Below are 21,890 nucleotides of genomic sequence, written 5' to 3' on the forward strand. Positions count from 1 at the left end.
AGCTCACTATATTCAGCGGCTCCGGTGCGCTCGAAACTTTATTCACTCCAGATTCCAACACAGAGACGGACCTGTCGAGCTCTCTAATCCCCACTGCAAGCTAAGCACTCACTGGATAGAACACACGGACAACTTTTTACAGAGCTATTTCCGCCTCTCTATTTTTGGTTTTCATTACGGGACTTAAACCTGGGATTGTACCATTTAAAAAAGACGCACTTTTTGTTGTTGAAATATTTAAATGTCATGGTTTTTCATGTTCATTGTATAAATAATAATTTTGGGTATAGTACTCGAAATATTTGAGAACAAGGGAAACTGTTACACATGTTTTCCAACCTCTGAAGAAGACTTAACAAGTTATTCGTTCGTGGGGGTCGATAACAAGTGCAATGATTGCCAAGGTCTTCTGTTGGGATTGCCTTACTGCTCAACTCGTCTAAGGAGCCAGCCATGTCCTTTTGTCTGCTCTACTTCTGTCACGGAGAGAGGGCTCGGAGTGGCGGACGCGCACGAATGTGAATTACATTGCAGTCAACTACCCTACTTCAAAGCACTTCAGATATCCGCACAGTTCCACAAACAAGTGTTTAGGAGTTGTACCGCGGGCGACTGAACGAGACGACTCACATGTTCCTCTCCCCAAGGGATGGTTCTTGATCATCCGCGGGCAGGAGCGACTTTGCGGCTCCTACAGCAGGAGACGTTTTCTTGTTTTGGGCGAAATCGGAATTAAAGGGAAATGAGACCCGTACTTTGCTACTTCCTGCTCTGTACATCGTACCTGCTGAATGCTGTTGCTGAGGTATGATAGACATAAGGGCTTTTCGCAACCACTTTCTACAGTTTGAATAAGACGAGCCATGGTGGCAGGCTACAGTCAGGCACAGTGACCCTCGCTGTCACTGTCTTGCTGGCGCGGGGGTCGTTTTGCGGGGTTGATCGTGGGGGCGAATGGGTAGAGGGTAGTCTAGGGACTACGGGGTCCTGGTGCTGTCCTTAGCGCCCATTTGTTCTGGAGAAGGGGCTTTGCTTGCCAGCAGTCGACATTGTTGCATGTTGTTTTACAAGTTGTGGGACACAACTATTTATAGACTTAACAATTGAGTAATAAGGTACTTGTCACAAAGTGCATAGGCCTATTTTGGATATACGTTATTTTGATTTTGCAAACATACTTGTATTTATATTTAAAATGTTCTTTCTCAACCATTTTGTGCTGACTTTGTGCATATTAAGTCATAAAAGCCTATTTGATTTTTTTTGTGTGCTATTTAATCTGCTAAAAAACGAACAAACAAGAAGCAAATTTGTAGCCCTAAGGCGACACAAATGTTTTGCAATGTCAGCACCACCCCACTTGCCATATGAATGCATTGCATAGAACGCTTTCAGAAACAAGCATTGTAACTGCACCAAGAAACATATTTGACTTATTTTTGGCGGTCGTTTCCAAATCTGTTTATGCGTGAACCAACTGTGACAACGTTATGGTTCAGCCAGCCAAACGCTTTCATGGGAACCGCATTTGGGGTATATAAATAGCCTAGGCGCTGTCGCTGTGAGGCCGAGCACTCCTTCCAGCTTGAGAGAGAAACCTAGTATCCGCAAGTCACAAGTGCAAGTGTAGCGGACGGCCTATGAACAAGATTCAAGAGAGCCGAACATGCATGCTGTAATGGGCACACCTTTGCGTCATTTTTCCTCTCCATTAACCTGCATTAATAAGACAATAATAGATAATGACGCAAATGTATGCGTTCTTTTACAGTCCACATGTGTCTTTAATCTTCATTGTAATCGTTTTGTCTTGATTTTGTGTGTGTTTAGGAAGTCCCGCAGGAGTTGATAGAGAGACTGTCCCACAGCGAAATCCACAGTATCAGCGACCTCCAGCGGCTATTGGACTCCGAGATAGACGCCCCCGTAGGTAAATTCTGTCTCTTGATACTTTCACGCACACGAACTGTGATTCCATTCCACTGAACTTTGCTCGAACCCCAATCTGTCGCACTGGGCGATACTAGAAAGGTGTTTACTTGTATTTATAAGTCACTTAGAACGGTGTCATAAAATTGACTAGGGGAAAGAACGATGATACCGAATGTATGAAGGTCGCCCAGACGCAGCAGACATTATTTGGGCATACCGATTGGATAGTGTGCAGGAGCAGCAAATGCATGTTTTAGTTATTCTCTTGTTTCACTGAGTGGGAGTTGCCGGAGCCTGTGGTATTCTCCGTATCAATCTTACCTTGGGATCTCAGCAGCCAGTCAGCATGCTTCTTCAATAACTGTTGCTATGAAATGAATGGACTGACTGGTCAAGCTGCTCTCGGCGCCGAGCGCGTAAAAGGCTATGTGCCCCGCTGCTCGGCCCGGAGACATTTGGAGGGGATTATATGTAGTCATTTGGATCTTTTTAATTAGCTCATTGAAAACAGACAAACAAACAACAACGACACGGGAGCGTGTTAAGGCAGGGTCTCGTGGAGGAAATGTTCCCGGATTTGTACTCGAGGCCAGGGAGGAGGGAAGGCCAGCTTTTCTGGAACAGAAAGTGGTGCATCCTACTTGGGAACTGATAACGAAAACACCAGCGCGAGACAAGACGCGTCTGACTCTGTAGTGTACACATGTGCCATAGAAGGTGGACTTTCACCGCGGTATTTATTTCCCCGGACTCTATTTAGCAGTTGTCACCCACAGTATGCTGGGTTTATGGCACTCAGGGTGCTGTGGCTGTAAACGGATAGGCGCATGCGGCGCGTTGAACGGTGGCTGTAAACGGATAGGCGTAAACATGCGGCGCGTTGAACGGTGGCTGTAAACGGATAGACGCATGCGGCGCGTTGAACGGTGGCTGTAAACGGATAGACGCATGCGGCGCGTTGAACGGTGGCTGTAAACGGATAGACGCATGCGGCGCGTTGAACGGTGGCTGTCAACGGATAGGGACATGCGGCGCGTTGAACGGTGGCTGTCAACGGATAGGGACATGCGGCGCGTTGAACGGTGGCTGTAAACGGATAGGGCATGCGGCGCGTTGCGTTGAACACGCGGCGCGTTGAACGGTGGCTGTAAACGGATAGGCGCATGCGGCGCACAGGGTGCAGCGAGCACAGCTTTCCTGCCGCAGTCGTGTTCCTTGGAGGTGGTTGTCTCTTGTCGAGAGCAGCTGTCTGTCTCTGGCTCTTTTGAAGGGGAGATTCGGTTACAAGGGTGCGCTGGCACAAACTGTTTGAGTTCACATGAGCCTCTATTTACACAGGCCACCCGCCATATATCAAATCTGGGCTTTCCCCAAGTCTGTCTTGTGGATGGAAATGGATAATTATATAATTGGCTTTTTAAACACCTGTGTTGGTAATGGAAGGTCTAGCTCATATGCCAACTATGATTACTATTAACCATATGATTCATGTTGGTACTGTTGCTCCTATTCACTAATTAAATAGCTAATGGGCTTTTCTTTGGTTTGACTTATATACAGGGTTCATTACATCACTCACACCTATGTTGGGGTACAGATACAGGCCTATGTCATTGGTCATTTTATCATTAGACATAGTTGCATATATGTTATTACTGATGTTGTCTGTCTGTTTTATCCACATTTCCTATTGGCAAATTCAGTTAACTTTATTGAATCACCAATGGTTAAACTTGTCTTGTGTCTCCTATCAGATCAACATAGCAATAACATTTCATTAGATTATCACAACACACAAACACAGCACATGTGGAATATTGCAGGCCTACATTATGAAAGGACTTTTTCCTCCACAATTCAGCTCGTCATCATATCGGTTGGACTGAGTGGAGTGTGAAATAGTTCTCAGTAGGGCTGGTTCTAGCAGCGAGCCTTAGCATGAGAGGATGGGTTTATCATTGAATTGAACTGCCTCCCTTCAAACAGTGGAATGTGTTCTGTTACCTGCCTGATTATTACCAGTACATACATCTGCCTGGAGGCCAACAGACTGCCTGATTATTACCAGTACATACATCTGCCTAGGCCAACAGACTGCCTGATTATTACCAGTACATACATCTGCCTGGAGGCCAACAGATTGCCTGATTATTACTACCAGTACATACATCTGCCTGGAGGCCAACAGACTGTCTGATTATTACATTTACATTTTTACCAGTACATACATCTGCCTGGAGGCCAACAGACTGTCTGATTATTACTACCAGTACATACATCTGCCTGGAGGCCAACAGACTGTCTGATTATTACTACCAGTACATACATCTGCCTGGAGGCCAACAGACTGTCTGATTATCATTACCAGTACATAGTACATACATCTGCCTGGAGGCCAACAGACCTGCCTATTACCAGTACATACATCTGCCTGGAGGCCAACAGATTATTACTACCAGTACATACATCTGCCTGGAGGCCAACAGACTGCCTGATTATTACTACCAGTACATACATCTGCCTGGAGGCCAACAGACTGCCTGATTATTACTACCAGTACATACATCTGCCTGGAGGCCAACAGACTGCCTGATTATTACTACCAGTACATACATCTGCCTGGAGGCCAACAGACTGTCTGATTATTATTACCAGTACATACATCTGCCTGGAGGCCAACAGACTGTCTGATTATTACTACCAGTACATACATCTGCCTGGAGGCCAACAGACTGTCTGATTATTACCAGTACATACATCTGCCTGGAGGCCAACAGACTGTCTGATTATTACTACCAGTACATACATCTGCCTGGAGGCCAACAGACTGTCTGATTATTACTACCAGTACATACATCTGCCTGGAGGCCAACAGACTGTCTGATTATTACTACCAGTACATATCTGCCTGGAGGCCAACAGACTGCCTGATTATTACTACCAGTACATACATCTGCCTGGAGGCCAACAGACTGTCTGATTATTACTACCAGTACATACATCTGCCTGGAGGCCAACAGACTGTCTGATTACTACCAGTACATACATCTGCCTGGAGGCCAACAGACTGCCTGATTATTACTACCAGTACATACATCTGCCTGGAGGCCAACAGACTGTCTGATTATTACTACCAGTACATACATCTGCCTGGAGGCCAACAGACTGTCTGATTATTATTACCAGTACATACATCTGCCTGGAGGCCAACAGACTGCCTGATGGGCCAGTAGACTGCCTGATGGGCCAGTAGACTGCCTGATGGGCCAGTAGACTGCCTGATGGGCCAGTAGACTGCCTGATGGGCCAGTAGTCTGCCAGGCAGGCCAGTAGACTGCCTGATAGGCCAGTAGACTGCCTGATGGGCCAGTAGACTGCCTGATGGGCCAGTAGACTGCCTGAGGCAGGCCAGTAGACTGCCTGATGGGCCAGTAGACTGCCTGATGGGCCAGTAGACTGCCAGGCAGGCCAGTAGACTGCCTGATGGGCCAGTAGACTGCCTGATGGGCCAGTAGACTGCCTGATGGGCCAGTAGACTGCCAGGCAGGCCAGTAGACTGCCTGATGGGCCAGTAGACTGCCTGATGGGCCAGTAGACTGCCAGGCAGGCCAGTAGACTGCCTGATGGGCCAGTAGACTGCCTGATGGGCCAGTAGACTGCCTGATGGGCCAGTAGTCTGCCTGATGGGCCAGTAGACTGCCTGATGGGCCAGTAGACTGCCTGATGGGCCAGTAGACTGCCTGATGGGCCAGTAGACTGCCTGATGGGCCAGTAGACTGCCAGGCAGGCCATTGGCCATTAGACGCCAGCCAGAGGTGTATTTTCAGAGCTTTTGTTGTGAACGGCAGGACAGTAAAGCTAGTTACAGGGGAGAGGGACTGTACAAGGGACTGGGTCCTGCCTGTCAGAAAGTAGAGGGGGGGGGTGAGAGAGAGAGATGGAGAGAGATAGAGATTGTGGAGAGAGAGAGAGAGGGAGAGGGAGAGAGAGAGGGAGAGAGGGAGAGAGGGAGAGAGAGAAGGGGTGCTAGAGGGGGAGAGAGAGGCAGAGAGAGATAGAGAGATGGAGAGAGATAGAGAGATGGAGAGAGATAGAGAGAGAGGGAGAGAGAGAGAGATAGAGAGAACTGTCAATTATCTATGTCTGTTTGTCCCATGGCATATGTTGCAACCATTGCATCCTAAACCTTTAACCCCTAGCCACTTCTTGAACTCTTATACCTTGTTGACAGATAGGAGTTCTCACCCTCTTCAACTTTGGGAGAAGGGAGGGATGTGTCAAGAGCCTGCAGTGTTGAGAGCCTGCAGTGTTGAGAACCTGCAGTGTCGAGAGCCTGCAGTGTTGAGAGCCTGCAGTGTTGAGAGCAGCCTCAGGGGCATGTAGGAGGTCCATGGTGGACGGGAGGGTGATTGTGTGTGTGTGTGTGTGTGTGTGTGTGTGTGTGTGTGTGTGTGTGTGTGTGTGTGTGTGTGTGTGTGTGTGTGTGTGTGTGTGTGTGTGTGTGTGTGTGTGTGTGTGTGTGTGTGTGTGTGTGTGTGTGTGTGTGTGTGTGTGTGTGTGTGTGTGTGTCAGTGAAGAGCAGTCAGCAAGGCGATGGTCTCTTCAGACAGGGTGACAGCTGAGATGACCTGCTGAAGTCTCGCCCCCCTGTCCCCCCTGGAGCCAGTCTCCTCTCCCCCTCTCCTCTCATCTTCCCCAGCCTCTTGGTCTGGCCTGTTCTTATCTGTCTATACTGAAGGACTGACAGAAAGGGGAACCTGACTCCTGACATGAGGCCTGAGGTGGAGAGGTGGAGTATCTGTAGCCTGTATTCCTGGCTGCACTTCACCCTACAGGGAAAGGTTGTGTAACAACAACCTGAACCTACAGCTCTGCTCTGCCTGTTTACCTACAGTTGGCAACAGTTCAGGGCCTGTATTCTCAAAGCTTCTCAGAGGTCTGATCTAGGATCTGTCTTTGCCTTTTAATAAGATTATATGGACATGGGGGACCTGATTCTAGATCAGCATTCCGACTCCGATGAACCAGATTCACCCACAGCCACATGCCCGTTAAGACAAAATACTCTCACTGGGGAAAAACTGGTTGAATCAACATTGTTTCCACTTCATTTCAACCAAAAAAATTAATGTAAGTCTGTTGAATCAATGTGGAAATCTGGTTGGATTTCAAAAAAGTAATCAACGTAAGGAAATGTTGTATTTTTTCCACCTAACTTTTGATCTAAATCCAATGAGGTGATTTTTTAGGGGGTTGATTTTACATTGAATGCACGTTAGTTGACAACTCAACCCAATGTAAATGAAAACTAGACATTGAACTGACGCCTGTGCTCAGTGGGCTGATACACTATCTCACAGGAAGAACCATTTCCATTTCTCCATGACCAGGGTGTGAGGAGTGCCTACTGGAGGCAGAGAAGTCAGGCGCAGGAGAGCAAAGACTGTGTTACAACGGTGCAGTTTCATAATACAGATCACAGTGAACAAAACCAACAGATACAATGGGACAGAACCCCTTGGTGCGCCAGACATAACGTGCTCATACACTCACAATAAACAATTCTGGACAAGGACATGTGGGGAACAGAACCCCTTGGTGCGCCAGACATAACGTGCTCATACACTTACAATAAACAATTCTGGACAAGGACATGTGGGGAACAGAACCCCTTGGTGCGCCAGACATAACGTGCTCATACACTCACAATAAACAATTCTGGACAAGGACATGTGGGGAACAGAACCCTTGGGGAACACTCACAATAAACAATTCTGGACAAGGACATGTGGGGAACAGAACCCCTTGGTGCGCCAGACATAACGTGCTCATACACTCACAATAAACAATTCTGGACAAGGACATGTGGGGAACAGAACCCCTTGGTGCGCCAGACATAACGTGCTCATACACTCACAATAAACAATTCTGGACAAGGACATGTGGGGAACAGAACCCCTTGGTGCGCCAGACATAACGTGCTCATACACTCACAATAAACAATTCTGGACAAGGACATGTGGGGAACAGAACCCCTTGGTGCGCCAGACATAACGTGCTCATACACTCACAATAAACAATTCTGGACAAGGACATGTGGGGAACAGAACCCCTTGGTGCGCCAGACATAACGTGCTCATACACTCACAATAAACAATTCTGGACAAGGACATGTGGGGAACAGAACCCTTGGTGCGCCAGACATAACGTGCTCATACAATAAACTCTGGACAAGGACATAAACAATTCTGGACAAGGACATGTGGGGAACAGAGGGTTAAATACACCACATGTAATTATGGAATTGGAACCAGGTGTGTGGGAAGACAAGACAAAACAAATGGAAAATGAAAGGTGGATCGGCGATGGCTAGAAGGCCGGCGATGCCGACCGCCGAATGCCGCACGAACAAGGAGAGGGACTGACTTCGGTGGAAGTCGTGACCCAGGGCCTGTATTCATAAGATGTCTCAGAGTAGGAAAGGCAACACTGATCCTAGATCAGCACTCCTACTCTGAGATACTTTATGAAAACAGGTCCAGAAGTTTTGTGTCAGCAGGTAGCATGCTGACAGTGAAAGGGGGAGTCAAACATAGAGAGAGAGAGAGAGACACAGAGAGAGAGAGAGAGAGAGAGAGAGAGACACAGAGAGAGACACAGAGAGAGACACAGAGAGAGACACAGAGAGAGAGAGAGACACAGAGAGAGAGAGAGAGACACAGAGACACAGAGAGAGAGACACACACAGAGAGAGAGAGAGAGTCAGTCTCCTAGCTAATAGAGTGAGTAATTTAGGAGTCATCAGAGGCAGTGTGATTCATGGCTGTAGACTGAGAAGGCTGCTGCAGGCAGCAGGCGTGTCATTACCAACAAGCCTTTACCTAAACCTTACCTGGAGTAGACAGGAGAGAGGAGGAGGGGGGGTCCTTACAGAGGTAGCATTATATCTTTCTCTGTCTGTCTTGTTTACTGTCTTTCTCTTCCTCTCGCTCCTTTCTTTTTTCTTTCTCTCTCTTGCTCATTCAGTCTGCTTCTGTGTCTTCATGCTTGCCTCTCTCTCTGTCTATCCATATCCGTTTCTCTCTTCTCCCCCGTCTCCGTCTATCCTTCTCCCTCTCTCGTTCTAATCACTATGTCCATCCATCTCCCTCCCTTCCCCCTCCCTCTCTCTTTCTCTCCCAGCCTGCTTTCTTCATGTAGAAAGGAAAACAACAGAAAGGTCTTTTGTGATGCTGAAAAAGCAGTAGTCAGTCCATAAAGGCCTCCTTTATATGGCGTCTCCTTTTCTCTCCCCAGCCGCTCTGACATGGCCTGTCTCCTCCCAGTGTCCATTGCCGTGACGCCCTCCCTGCTTGTCTTCCTTCTTCTCTCCCTCCCTCCCTCCCTCCCTCCCTCCCTCCCTCCCTCCCTCCCTCCCTCCCTCCCTCCCTCCCTCCCTCCCTCCCTCCCTCCCTCCCTCCCTCCCTCCCTCCCTCCCTCCCAACCTGCCTGCCTCCCCCTCTCCTTCCCTCCCTTCCCACCTAGAGAGAGAGAAAGGGGAAGACTAGATAGAGAGAAATTAAGGGGGGTTGAGAGGTAGAGAGGTAGCGGGTAGAGAGATAAAAAAGGGAGAGAGAGAGGGATTGAGAGAGACGGGGAAAGGTAGAGAGAGATAAAGAGAGGGAGAGCAAGAGAAAGAGGGATGGAGGAAGAGAGAACGGTAAACGGAGAAAGGTTAAGGGGCGAGTGAGAGAGAGACAGAAAGAGAAGCAGGCTGGGAGTTCTGTCAGTGACCCAAAGCATTAAAAGGTTGTTAGGTGGAGACATCAGGCAGCTGTCACAACCTGTTTCACTGACAGGAGGGCAGACAGGACAGAGTGTGTGTGTTAGTGTGCGTGTCTGAATGTGTGCTTGCACGTCCTGCGTGTCCATGCGTGCATGTTTGTGTGTCTGACTGAGTGCATATGTGTGTGTGTCCGTGTATGCGTGCATGCATGTTTTAGCGTGTGTGTTTGTGTGCCTCAGTGTATATGAGCCTACTTGACACAGTGATACCTATAGGTTTTGTGTTGGGCTAAACGGCAGGGAGACTGGGCTCCCAAGCAGAGCAGGTAAACATTAATCACTTCCTCTAGGGAGGGAAATCTTTTCTGGGTCACAGCTGTCTGACTGGGACGGTAGGTACCCTAGCTGTTATAAGCAAAAGATAGCTGGTTCAAATCCCAGAGTCGACTAGGTGAAAAAAATCTGTCAATGTGCCCTTGAGCAAGACATTTAACCCTATTTGCTCCTGTGGTTGCTCTGGATTAGAGGGTCTGCTAAATGAGTCAAATGTAAATGACTGACTAGCTGGCAGAAGCAAAGGCCCGCTCTCTCTCTCTTCCCACTGCCTGGGCAATGTTTAGGCTTCACAAGGCCTTGAAATGCAGCATACAGATGTAAATACATAAGCAAACAGAGGTTTATATAGACCTTGTACAGGAGAAGAAAAGCCTTTCAAACGTCTCATCTACAGCACAAAGGAGCTGTAAGTGAAGTCCGTGTGTTTACCTGAAGGCTTTGTCTAATGGTTGACTCTGGGCTTTACGTTGTTATGAGCATAGTGAGTTGAGTTCTGATGTGTGTGTGTTTAGGTTTCCGTTGTGTGTGTGTGTGTTCAGTATATGTGAACAGGTATGGGGTTGTGTCCCTTGAACAGGTGGGCTACCAGAGAGAGGACCCACCTGATCTGTAAACAGTGTCTCAGAAAGCTTCTGGACAGTCCAGCCTCCGTTCCCTGATCCACTGAACAGCCCTTTATCGTTTTACTGCTGTGTGTGTGTGTGTGTGTGTGTGTGTGTGTGTGTGTGTGTGTGTGTGTGTGTGTGTGTGTGTGTGTGTGTGTGTGTGTGTGTGTGTGTGTGTGTGTGTGTGTGTGTGTGTGTGTGTGTGTGTGTGTGTGCACGCCAGTCATGTGTGTGTGTGTGTTTGCGGTCTGTACCATGAGTGTGTGTTACTTTGGCACCAGATCCTATAATAAAGCCCTGCACTGTACTGTGGCACATGACTGTAATAATAATGCATACTCTGGGTGGGGACCAAAACAAGCTGGGATTATCAGATGACCATGACTGTAATAATGTGAGCTAGCTACAGTAAACTGTTAGCATTCAGTTAGCTAACAGCCCTGCACTGTACTGTGGCACCATGACTGTAATAATGTGAGCTAGCTACAGTAAACTGTTAGCATTCAGTTAGCTAACAGCCCTGCACTGTACTGTGGCACCATGACTGTAATAATGTGAGCTAGCTACAGTAAACTGTTAGCATTCAGTTAGCTAACAGCCCTGCACTGTACTGTGGCACCATGACTAAACATAATTGCACTCAACGTAATTGTACACTTTCTGCCAAAAGTCAACATTTAAGCAAACATTTCCTATAAATAGTGATGTAAAACCACTAATTAGACTACTTGGCTGATGGGGGTTGATGACCACCTGTGAAACGACCACCTTGGTTTACATTACAAGATGGCCACCTGTGTGACTCATCTGTAGCCGCTGCATTCCTTCTGTGAAAGTCTCCCCCTCCTCCCACTGTGTTAGTAATGGGTGAATACGACTGAGCATGTAATTACACACTAAGAAAAGAGGCTTCCTCAAAGGTTCTTTTGGAAGGGTGATGGTTCTATGTGGAACCATAAGGACTCAATGGACCCATTGAGCCCTTCGATGGTTCTTTGCAGTTCAGAAAAGGGTTTCTCTGTTAGTGATAATTAAAATGTAGGGGTGGTGGCTCATTAGAATATTTCGGGGCATGGTTTGCTCACAGCTCATTTTGTACAACCGTTAGTGAGAGTGTCATTCCAGTTGATATCACCTGTGTTGTTATGACGTTGCGTTATGTCCAGTGACGGTGCCTTGTGAAAGACTCACATATGGCCTTATGTCAACTGAGAACTGTTGTCTACTTCAGTTCTCACTTTTCCCCTCAGCGAGTCCCAGCAGTTCCAGGCCTAGAACACCTGATCCAACTATAATAACACCTATGGGATTCAAACAATATAATATGGCTAACCAAAATAACAACATTTATGGTTCTTCAAACAGTACTACATAGAACATTTAAGATTGATGAAGGTTCTTTATAGAACCATTCTCCATAAAGGTTCTATAAAGAACCTTAAAAAGGGCTCTGTATAGCTCCAAAATGGGTTGTAACCATAGTGGAACCCTTTTTTGGTGCTATATAGAACCTTTGATTAATGGTTCTGTATAGAACCTTAGGAAAGGGTTCTATATAGCACCAACAAGGGATCTGCTATTGCTCTATAAAGATCCTGCATCAATCTTAAATGTTCTTTGTAGTACCGTTTGAAGAACCATACAGGTTTTTAAGCCAAAGAACAAGCCAAAGAACCCTATTTGGCACTACTTAGAAGCATTTTGTTTTAGTGTGTGCATTAAGGTCTATGACATGGTTTGAAACACACTATCTAGATCATGTTTGCTGTAACCCCTACTGGAGGAGGCTTGTGGTCGACTGTTTTGCAGCCGAACAACGATGATGATGGTGATTATTGTCGAGGTATGACATCATCAACCGTCTGCCAAGCCAATAAAGGCGGTTTATTTAACTCATTAAGCCGGTGACTAGGAATGTTTGTTGTGTAGAAGCAGGCTCCATTAAACATCAATGGAGGAAATGACGCAGTCTTTAGGTGAGGACCACACTAGCCACTTGTACCACAATGTAATTCACCTCCAATTAAGCTCCAGTGGGCTTGTAAAGTGTCATTAATGTAGGCTTGAGTGGTGAAACTGAGGTGAACTTGCTTGGTTGAGTAAGCTTCCTTTCTCTGTGTGTGTGTGTGTGTGTGTGTGTGTGTGTGTGTGTGTGTGTGTGTGTGTGTGTGTGTGTGTGTGTGTGTGTGTGTGTGTGTGTGTGTGTGTGTGTGTGTGTGTGTGTGTGTGTGTGTGTGTGTGTGTGTGTGTGTGTGTGCGCGTGTGCATGTGCATGTGCGCGTGTGTGTACGTGTGGATGAGTGTGTGGGCGTGAGTGTCTGCGACTGTGTGTGTGTCCGTGTGTTTGTGTGTGTGGGCGTGAGTGTCTGCGACTGTGTATGTGTGTGCGTGTGTACGTGTGTCGAGACATTGCATTAACACGGCTGCCTTCTGTTTTGACGAGGTGCGGAAAATGAGGTCATCGAGGAGACCAAGCCGATGCAGAAGCATCATAAGAACTACTCCCAACAGCATGGCTACTCAGACCTGAAGAGCTCACAGATACACAGCCGACGCAAGAGGAGCGTTGGTAGGTCTGCAACGCCACACAATCATCACATTACAACACAATACAGGGTTCACACACACAGGCTACGTTTGAACCAAGGCATGACAATGAATGGATGTGATGTTAGGTTGTGTTTACTGAGGCACTTATAATGAAGACAAGACGTCTATCTACCAAACGTTTACTCTAGGATTCTTGGGAGATTATCGCTGGTGAGGAAAGGGAGGGGTTACCGGTCTAGGGGAGCCTATGATTGACTGTGGCGTATAGATCTAAGACACACATGTCGGGAGGAGAAAAAAGTATCCTTAAGCAAGGAAATTCCAGGCATTCAGTGTTCATGTCTCAACTCGCCGGGCCTTGACTTGTATTACCTGGGAGAGTGCCACGCGGGTAGAGGCATCCTCTGATAGAGGTCTGGAGAGGAGCCTAGTGTGTCGCTTGTAGGGATGTGTGACGGACGGGGTTTTGAACCCGGGTCTTCCATTAGACTGCATTAGCCCACTAAGCCACTCTTCAGGTACTCCTCACACAAGAAGTCTCCGGGCTTTAGTTACAGCCTGTAACTATGGGTTCTTCCTGGTTAGATGATGTACCATACCAAGAGGATGAGTTGTACTGCAGATGTTGTTGGCATCCAAACAAGCAGTCACTCACTGTACTGTGTGCACGCGCTCCAGCCTCGTTGTATAATGGTGGCATATTGTACTCGGTACTCTATTCTTTCTGGAGCATACTTCTCAGGGCATCACGTCTCAAATGAAGGGCTGGTCATGCCTTGCCTGCTGTTTGAATATACGTGCCAGTCACAGGAGGTTGGTGGCACCTTACTTGGGGAGGACGGGATCGTGGTAATGGCTGGAATGTTATCAAACACATGGTTTCCATGGTGCCAGTCCATTTGCTCCATTCCAGCCATTATTATGAGCCGTCCTCCCCTCAGCAGCCTCCACTGGTGCCAGCACCCTTAGAAACAGTCGTATTATTCATGTCCTTTATCATAAGCCCTACATGCAGACAGGCTGTTTGGCCTAATCTAGCTGCATTAGAGCAGAACAAAGAAGCAGTCTTTCTCTAGAGTCTCCACTCACTCAGTTACTACCCAAACTCCTCAGGTCATAGGTCACGTCTCTTTATGTGGATTTGTCATTTTTTCCTTTGTGAATCTTCCCGGATCAGCCTTTAGTGCTGGTTAAGGTTTGAATGTGGTTAGGAGCTGATCCTGAATCAGTGATCAGTGATGTAGATGACATACTTAAGGGTGCTCAGAGATCTGAGTGTGTAGGATAGCATATGTTCTGAAAGTAGTGTATCGTCCGATGGTCAGAAAACCAATGTACTGCTTCTAGCTTCTAGCCAGTTCAATGATACAGCATCTTACAACCATTATAAACTGGGTAGAACGAGCGCTGAATGCTGATTGTCAGAAAGCCGTGGTATATTTGGTATTTTGGGTATTTTATTAGGATCCCCATTAGCTGCTACAAAAGCAGCAGCTATTCTTCCTGGGGTCCTCACAAAACATGAGACAGTATACCAGGGGTATGACAAAACATGAGACAGTATACCAGGGGTATGACAAAACATGAGACAGTATACCAGGGGTATGACAAAACATGAGACAGTATACCAGGGGTATGACAAAACATGAGACAGTATACCAGGGGTATGACAAAACATGAGACAGTATACCAGGGGTATGACAAAACATGAGACAGTATACCAGGGGTATGACAAAACATGAGACAGTATACCAGGGGTATGACAAAACATGAGACAGTATACCAGGGTATGACAAAACATGAGACAGTATACCAGGGGTATGACAAAACATGAGACAGTATACCAGGGGTATGACAAAACATGAGACAGTATACCAGGGGTATGACAAAACATGAGACAGTATACCAGGGTATGACAAAACATGAGACAGTATACCAGGGATATGACAAAACATGAGACAGTATACCAGGGATATGACAAAACATGAGACAGTATACCAGGGGTATGACAAAACATGAGACAGTATACCAGGGGTATGACAAAACATGAGACAGTATACCAGGGGTATGACAAAACATGAGACAGTATACCAGGGGTATGACAAAACATGAGACAGACAGTATGACAAAACATGAGACAGTATACCAGGGGGTACCATGACAAAACATGAGACAGTATACCAGGGGTATGACAAAACATGAGACAGTATACCAGGGGTATGACAAAACATGAGACAGTATACCAGGGGTATGACAAAACATGAGACAGTATACCAGGGGTATGACAAAACATGAGACAGTATACCAGGGGTATGACAAAACATGAGACAGTATACCAGGGGTATGACAAAACATGAGACAGTATACCAGGGGTATGACAAAACATGAGACAGTATACCAGGGGTATGACAAAACATGAGACAGTATACCAGGGGTATGACAAAACATGAGACAGTATACCAGGGGTATGACAAAACATGAGACAGTATACCAGGGGTATGACAAAACATGAGACAGTATACCAGGGGTATGACAAAACATGAGACAGTATACAGGGGTATGACAAAACATGAGACAGTATACCAGGGGTATGACAAAACATGAGACAGTATACCAGGGTATGACAAAACATGAGACAGTATACCAGGGGTATGACAAAACATGAGACAGTATACCAGGGGTATGACAAAACATGAGACAGTATACCAGGGGTATGACAAAACATGAGACAGTATACCAGGGGTATGACAAAACATGAGACAGTATACCAGGGGTATGACAAAACATGAGACAGTATACAGTATGACAAAACATGAGACAGTATACCAGGGGTATGACAAAACATGAGACAGTATACCAGGGTATGACAAAACATGAGACAGTATACCAGTATGACAAAACATGAGACAGTATACCAGGGGTATGACAAAACATGAGACAGTATACCAGGGGTATGACAAAACATGAGACAGTATACCAGGGGTATGACAAAACATGAGACAGTATACCAGGGGTATGACAAAACATGAGACAGTATACCAGGGGTATGACAAAACATGAGACAGTATACCAGGGGTATGACAAAACATGAGACAGTATACCAGGGGTATGACAAAACAAAACATGACAAAACATGAGACAGTATACCAGGGGTATGACAAAACATGAGACAGTATACCAGGGGTATGACAAAACATGAGACAGTATACCAGGGGTATGACAAAACATGAGACAGTATACCAGGGGTATGACAAAACATGAGACAGTATACCAGGGGTATGACAAAACATGAGACAGTATACCAGGGGTATGACAAAACATGAGACAGTATACCAGGGGTATGACAAAACATGAGACAGTATACCAGGGTATGACAAAACATGAGACAGTATACCAGGGGTATGACAAAACATGAGACAGTATACCAGGGTATGACAAAACATGAGACAGTATACCAGGGGTATGACAAAACATGAGACAGTATACCAGGGGTATGACAAAACATGAGACAGTATACCAGGGGTATGACAAAACATGAGACAGTATACCAGGGGTATGACAAAACATGAGACAGTATACCAGGGGTATGACAAAACATGAGACAGTATACCAGGGGTATGACAAAACATGGGTATATGACAAAACATGAGACAGTATACCAGGGGTATGACAAAACATGAGACAGTATACCAGGGATATGACAAAACATGAGACAGTATGACAAAACATGAGACAGGGGTATGACAAAACATGAGACAGTATACCAGGGGTATGACAAAACATGAGACAGTATACCAGGGGTATGACAAAACATGAGACAGTATACCAGGGGTATGACAAAACATGAGACAGTATACCAGGGGTATGACAAAACATGAGACAGTATACCAGGGGTATGACAAAACATGAGACAGTATACCAGGGATATGACAAAACATGAGACAGTATACCAGGGGTATGACAAAACATGAGACAGTATACCAGGGGTCTGACAAAACATGAGACAGTATACCAGGGGTATGACAAAACATGAGACAGTATACCAGGGGTCTGACAAAACATGAGACAGTATACCAGGGGTCTGACAAAACATGAGACAGTATACCAGGGGTATGACAAAACATGAGACAGTATACCAGGGGTATGACAAAACATGAGACAGTATACCAGGGGTATGACAAAACATTTATTTTTACTGTTCTAAATATGTTTGTAACCAGTTTATAACAACAATATGGCACCTCGGGGGTTTGTGGTATATCTCCAATATAGAACAGTCCTTAGCCGTGGTATATTGGCCATATACCGCATCCCCTCGTGCCTTATTGCTTAACTGTACTACATAGTTTCATTAAAAAGCATCTGAGTGTATATCTAAGTACCTCTCTTTCTCCCCCCCCTCTCTCCCTCTCCAGAGGAGGCCGTGCCTGCGGTGTGTAAGACGCGGACGGTGATATATGAGATCCCGCGCAGCCAGGTGGACCCCACGGCTGCCAACTTCCTGATATGGCCGCCGTGCGTAGAGGTCAAGAGGTGCACGGGATGCTGCAACACCAGCAACATGCGCTGCCACCCCTCACGCAGGCACCACCGCACCGTTAAGGTGAGAGAGGAGCACAGTTTTCACACGCACACACACATCACACAATCACCCTAACACGCACACACACACACACACACACACACACACACACACACACACACACACACACACACACACACACACACACACACACACACACACACACACACACACACACACACACACACACACACACACACACACACACACACACACACACACAATCACCCTAAGCACGCACACACACACACACGCACGCACGCACGCACACACACACACACGCACACACACACACACGCACGCACACACACACGCACACGCACACACACAATCACCCTAAGCACGCACACACACACACACACACACACACACACACACACACACACACACACACACACACACACACACACACACACACACACACACACACACACACACACACACACACACACACACACACACACACACACACACACACACACACACACACTTTCCTCCCATTCACTTGGGTAAGTGTACAGTAAATCATGCAGGTTTATTAAGTACAAAAGAAGTGCTTAGGACATGTTCCCTCCCTCCCTCCCTCGGTCTATGTCTCCATCCCCCTTCACCAGGCATTTGGCCTTCTCCCAAAATGTATTGTATACTCCCACACTCCGTTTTAGCCCCCTCGACGCCACCCCTCCCGCCCTCCCACGATCCCTCCATCTCTTGGTTGGTGAGGGTCCAGGGTGTCTGTGCCAGGCAGGGAGGGACAGGACATGGCTGGGAGGGAGGGAGTAAGTGTAGAGGGCTACAGCTAGGCCAGCAGCTGGAGGGTAGATCAAGGAGCACCAGCAGAGAGAGAAAGAGGGAGAGGTGAATGAGACAGAGGAGAGAGAGAGGGGAGAGAGGGGGGGAAGAGAGAGGGAAGGAAAGAGAGAGAGAGATGCGATAGAGGAGAGAGAGAGAGGGACGGAAAGAGAGAGAGAGAGAGAGGCCAGAGAGAGGGGGAAGGAAAGAGAGAGAGAGATGCGATAGAGGAGAGAGAGAGAGGGACGGAAAGAGAGAGAGAGAGAGAGGCCAGAGAGATGGCAACAGAGATAGAAGCAGACAGAGAGAGACAGAAATACAGCAGTGTATGGTATGGTAAACAGGTTGTAAAGCCCAGTTGCCATCTGTGTGCCTTGACTGTCCTGCGTGTCCCATTCCGGCAAGCCCCTGTCACAACTCTCTGCCTGTGTTCCTGTAAGCAGGCAGAGAGAGAGAGGGAGGGAGAGAGAAGGAATGTGGGGTGGGGGGGGGTGTTCTAGCAGTATTTTACGGTAACTAACACCCCTTGTTAGTGTGAAAAACCCCCTGCCTCTGTTTCTCCTCAGAGGAGACACCGCTGACTTCAGTTGTGTTCCTGGTCTATTTACACTTCAGCTTGTTACTGCTTCTGGTCCTGTGTGTTTATCTATCCTGGAAGCAAGCAAGGTACTGTGTGGTGTAGGATGGCTGGGAACGAATAGGGGAGCATAGGAGCACATCCTGTTCTTAAATATCTCTTGAATGTGTGTGTTTGCTGATCTTGTGTGTGTGAGTATGAGACAGTATCATTGTACTCTATCCATCGTGCTGATCTTGCCTGGTCACATGCTGGTGAGACATGGTTATCAGCTGTCATGCAAACCTCCACTGCTGCACCATGCCAGGGCCACAGCTTTGGAGATCCACTAGCCAGAATAATAACAAAAATAACATCACCAGTTTCCTGGCTCAGCAGTACTGGCCAGTCAGCTTTCAAAGGGAAAGTCGGCTATTTTGTGTCAGGACATTGGCTATCTGGGGTGCAGTTTCAGAAGTGGTCAAGCGTTCTCCATAGGGGACTGAGTGACTGGGAGGAACAAGTGGTCCACTGTGGCTCTCAGTGGGTATGGCAGTGCTTAGTCATGATGTCTGAGTGGCCTCCACTGTAGTCTTGCCCTCACCTGGCCTGTCTGCTTGCTTGTCTGTCTCCTTGACAGCCCACTGTCCTTCTGTCTGTCTGTCCACTCCTTAAAAGAAGCCCAGGGGAAAAACACTACAATGTTAAGCTATGCTTTCAGTGAGAGGGTTATGAGGACTGGTGTGGAGAAAGAGTGGAAGATGGACAGAGGGTTGGGTCTGGGACAGTGTCTCAGAATGCCCTCTCTTGTGGTCGCCCTCCGTGTCCCCCTCCTGACCCCCTTGGATCAACGAGCTTTCTTCACACAACACAGGGACAGGGAGCAGGGGGAACCCTGGAGCCAGCCGTGGGCGGTGGTTTTGTGGGGAGGTTTTTCCGTGTTGGACCAGGGAGGGAGCTGAGAGAGAGAGGCTCTATCCCGGTAAAGGTCAACCGACGGGGTTGACTCCAGTCAGCAGACATCAGGATATTTGGTGTGAAGAACATTGTCTCCTCCTGCCAAATGTTTTCTTTCCCGTCTTTAGGAATAGAGCTGAATGGGGTCCCTCTCTCTAACTCTAGGTCTCGCCAGCCCAAGATGTTTTCCTTGTGCTGGATGTGAGGGATGGAGGGTTGGAGGGATGGGAAAAGAACGCATTGTGTGTTTCTTTCCACCTTGTGCCGTGATGTATTTCAGTATTGGAGCTAAATGCACTTTATTTATTTTTCCCTTTTTCTTTTTCTTTCTCCTTCCGTTTCTCTCAGTAAAGAGTCTGTGTCGCCCTGCTGCTGTACGTTTCTCTCAGTAAAGAGTCTGTGTCGCCCTGCTGCTGTACGTTTCTCTCAGTAAAGAGTCTGTGTCGCCCTGCTGCTGTACGTTTCTCTCAGTAAAGAGTCTGTGTCGCCCTGCTGCTGTACGTTTCTCTCAGTAAAGAGTCTGTGTCGCCCTGCTGCTGTACATTTCTCTCAGTAAAGAGTCTGTGTCGCCCTGCTGCTGTACGTTTCTCTCAGTAAAGAGTCTGTGTCGCCCTGCTGCTGTACGTTTCTCTCAGTAAAGAGTCTGTGTCGCCCTGCTGCTGTACGTTTCTCTCAGTAAAGAGTCTGTGTCGCCCTGCTGCTGTACGTTTCTCTCAGTAAAGAGTCTGTGTCGCCCTGCTGCTGTACGTTTCTCTTAGTAAAGAGTCTGTGTCGGCCTGCTGCTGTACGTTTCTCTCAGTAAAGAGTCTGTGTCGCCCTGCTGCTGTACGTTTCTCTCAGTAAAGAGTCTGTGTCGCCCTGCTGCTGTACGTTTCTCTCAGTAAAGAGTCTGTGTCGCCCTGCTGCTGTACGTTTCTCTCAGTAAAGAGTCTGTGTCGCCCTGCTGCTGTACGTTTCTCTCAGTAAAGAGTCTGTGTCGCCCTGCTGCTGTACGTTTCTCTCAGTAAAGAGTCTGTGTCGCCCTGCTGCTGTACGTTTCTCTCAGTAAAGAGTCTGTGTCGCCCTGCTGCTGTACGTTTCTCTCGTTTCTCTTAGTAAAGAGTCTGTGTCGCCCTGCTGCTGTACGTTTCTCTCAGTAAAGAGTCTGTGTCGGCCTGCTGCTGTACGTTTCTCTCAGTAAAGAGTCTGTGTCGCCCTGCTGCTGTACGTTTCTCTCAGTAAAGAGTCTGTGTCGCCCTGCTGCTGTACGTTTCTCTTAGTAAAGAGTCTGTGTCGCCCTGCTGCTGTACGTTTCTCTTAGTAAAGAGTCTGTGTCGGCCTGCTGCTGTACGTTTCTCTCAGTAAAGAGTCTGTGTCGGCCTGCTGCTGTACGTTTCTCTCAGTAAAGAGTCTGTGTCGCCCTGCTGCTGACGTTTCTCTCAGTAAAGAGTCTGTGTCGCCCTGCTGCTGTACGTTTCTCTTAGTAAAGAGTCTGTGTCGGCCTGCTGCTGTACAAGCCTGGTTTATTCACTGGCTAAGTTATCAACAAGTCTAACTTTAAATAGGCTTGGCCTGGGGGGATCGTGGCAGATCTAGTCTCTCTCTCTCTTTCTTTCCAATGCTTTGGTCCATTACTGATAAGCCAGACAGTGTGTGTGTGTATGACAATGAGAGTGGGAGTCGGCCCTAATAGCCCTCCATAGTACTGTGGACTATATTAGGATCTGGCTCTGGCAGTGATTGTAGAACTGCTGTAGATGCAATTCAATGGTCAGACATGTCAACAAAGGATTAACATTTAACATTTAAGTCATTTAGCAGACGCTCTTATCCAGAG

The 21,890-nt window shown here is 47.2% G+C and overlaps 1 protein-coding gene across 3 annotated transcripts in view; it reads left to right on the forward strand.

Moving 5' to 3' along the window:
• LOC123999192 (platelet-derived growth factor subunit A-like) overlaps positions 1–21,890 on the forward strand; it is a 44,212-nt gene continuing 22,322 nt past the window's right edge. Inside the window, exons 1-4 of one of the 3 annotated variants that reach the window (XM_046304715.1) lie at positions 1–805; positions 1,831–1,930; positions 13,081–13,206; positions 17,603–17,790. In XM_046304715.1, coding sequence (XP_046160671.1) covers positions 743–805; positions 1,831–1,930; positions 13,081–13,206; positions 17,603–17,790 — 477 coding nt within the window. In that variant the 5' untranslated portion in view covers positions 1–742. The remainder of the gene's footprint in view (positions 806–1,830; positions 1,931–13,080; positions 13,207–17,602; positions 17,791–21,890) is intronic. The other 2 variants (XR_006832406.1, XM_046304716.1) reach the window with 2 other exon arrangements.

Source organism: Oncorhynchus gorbuscha, linkage group LG16 (assembly GCF_021184085.1).
Source record: "Oncorhynchus gorbuscha isolate QuinsamMale2020 ecotype Even-year linkage group LG16, OgorEven_v1.0, whole genome shotgun sequence".
NCBI lineage: Eukaryota > Metazoa > Chordata > Actinopteri > Salmoniformes > Salmonidae > Oncorhynchus > Oncorhynchus gorbuscha.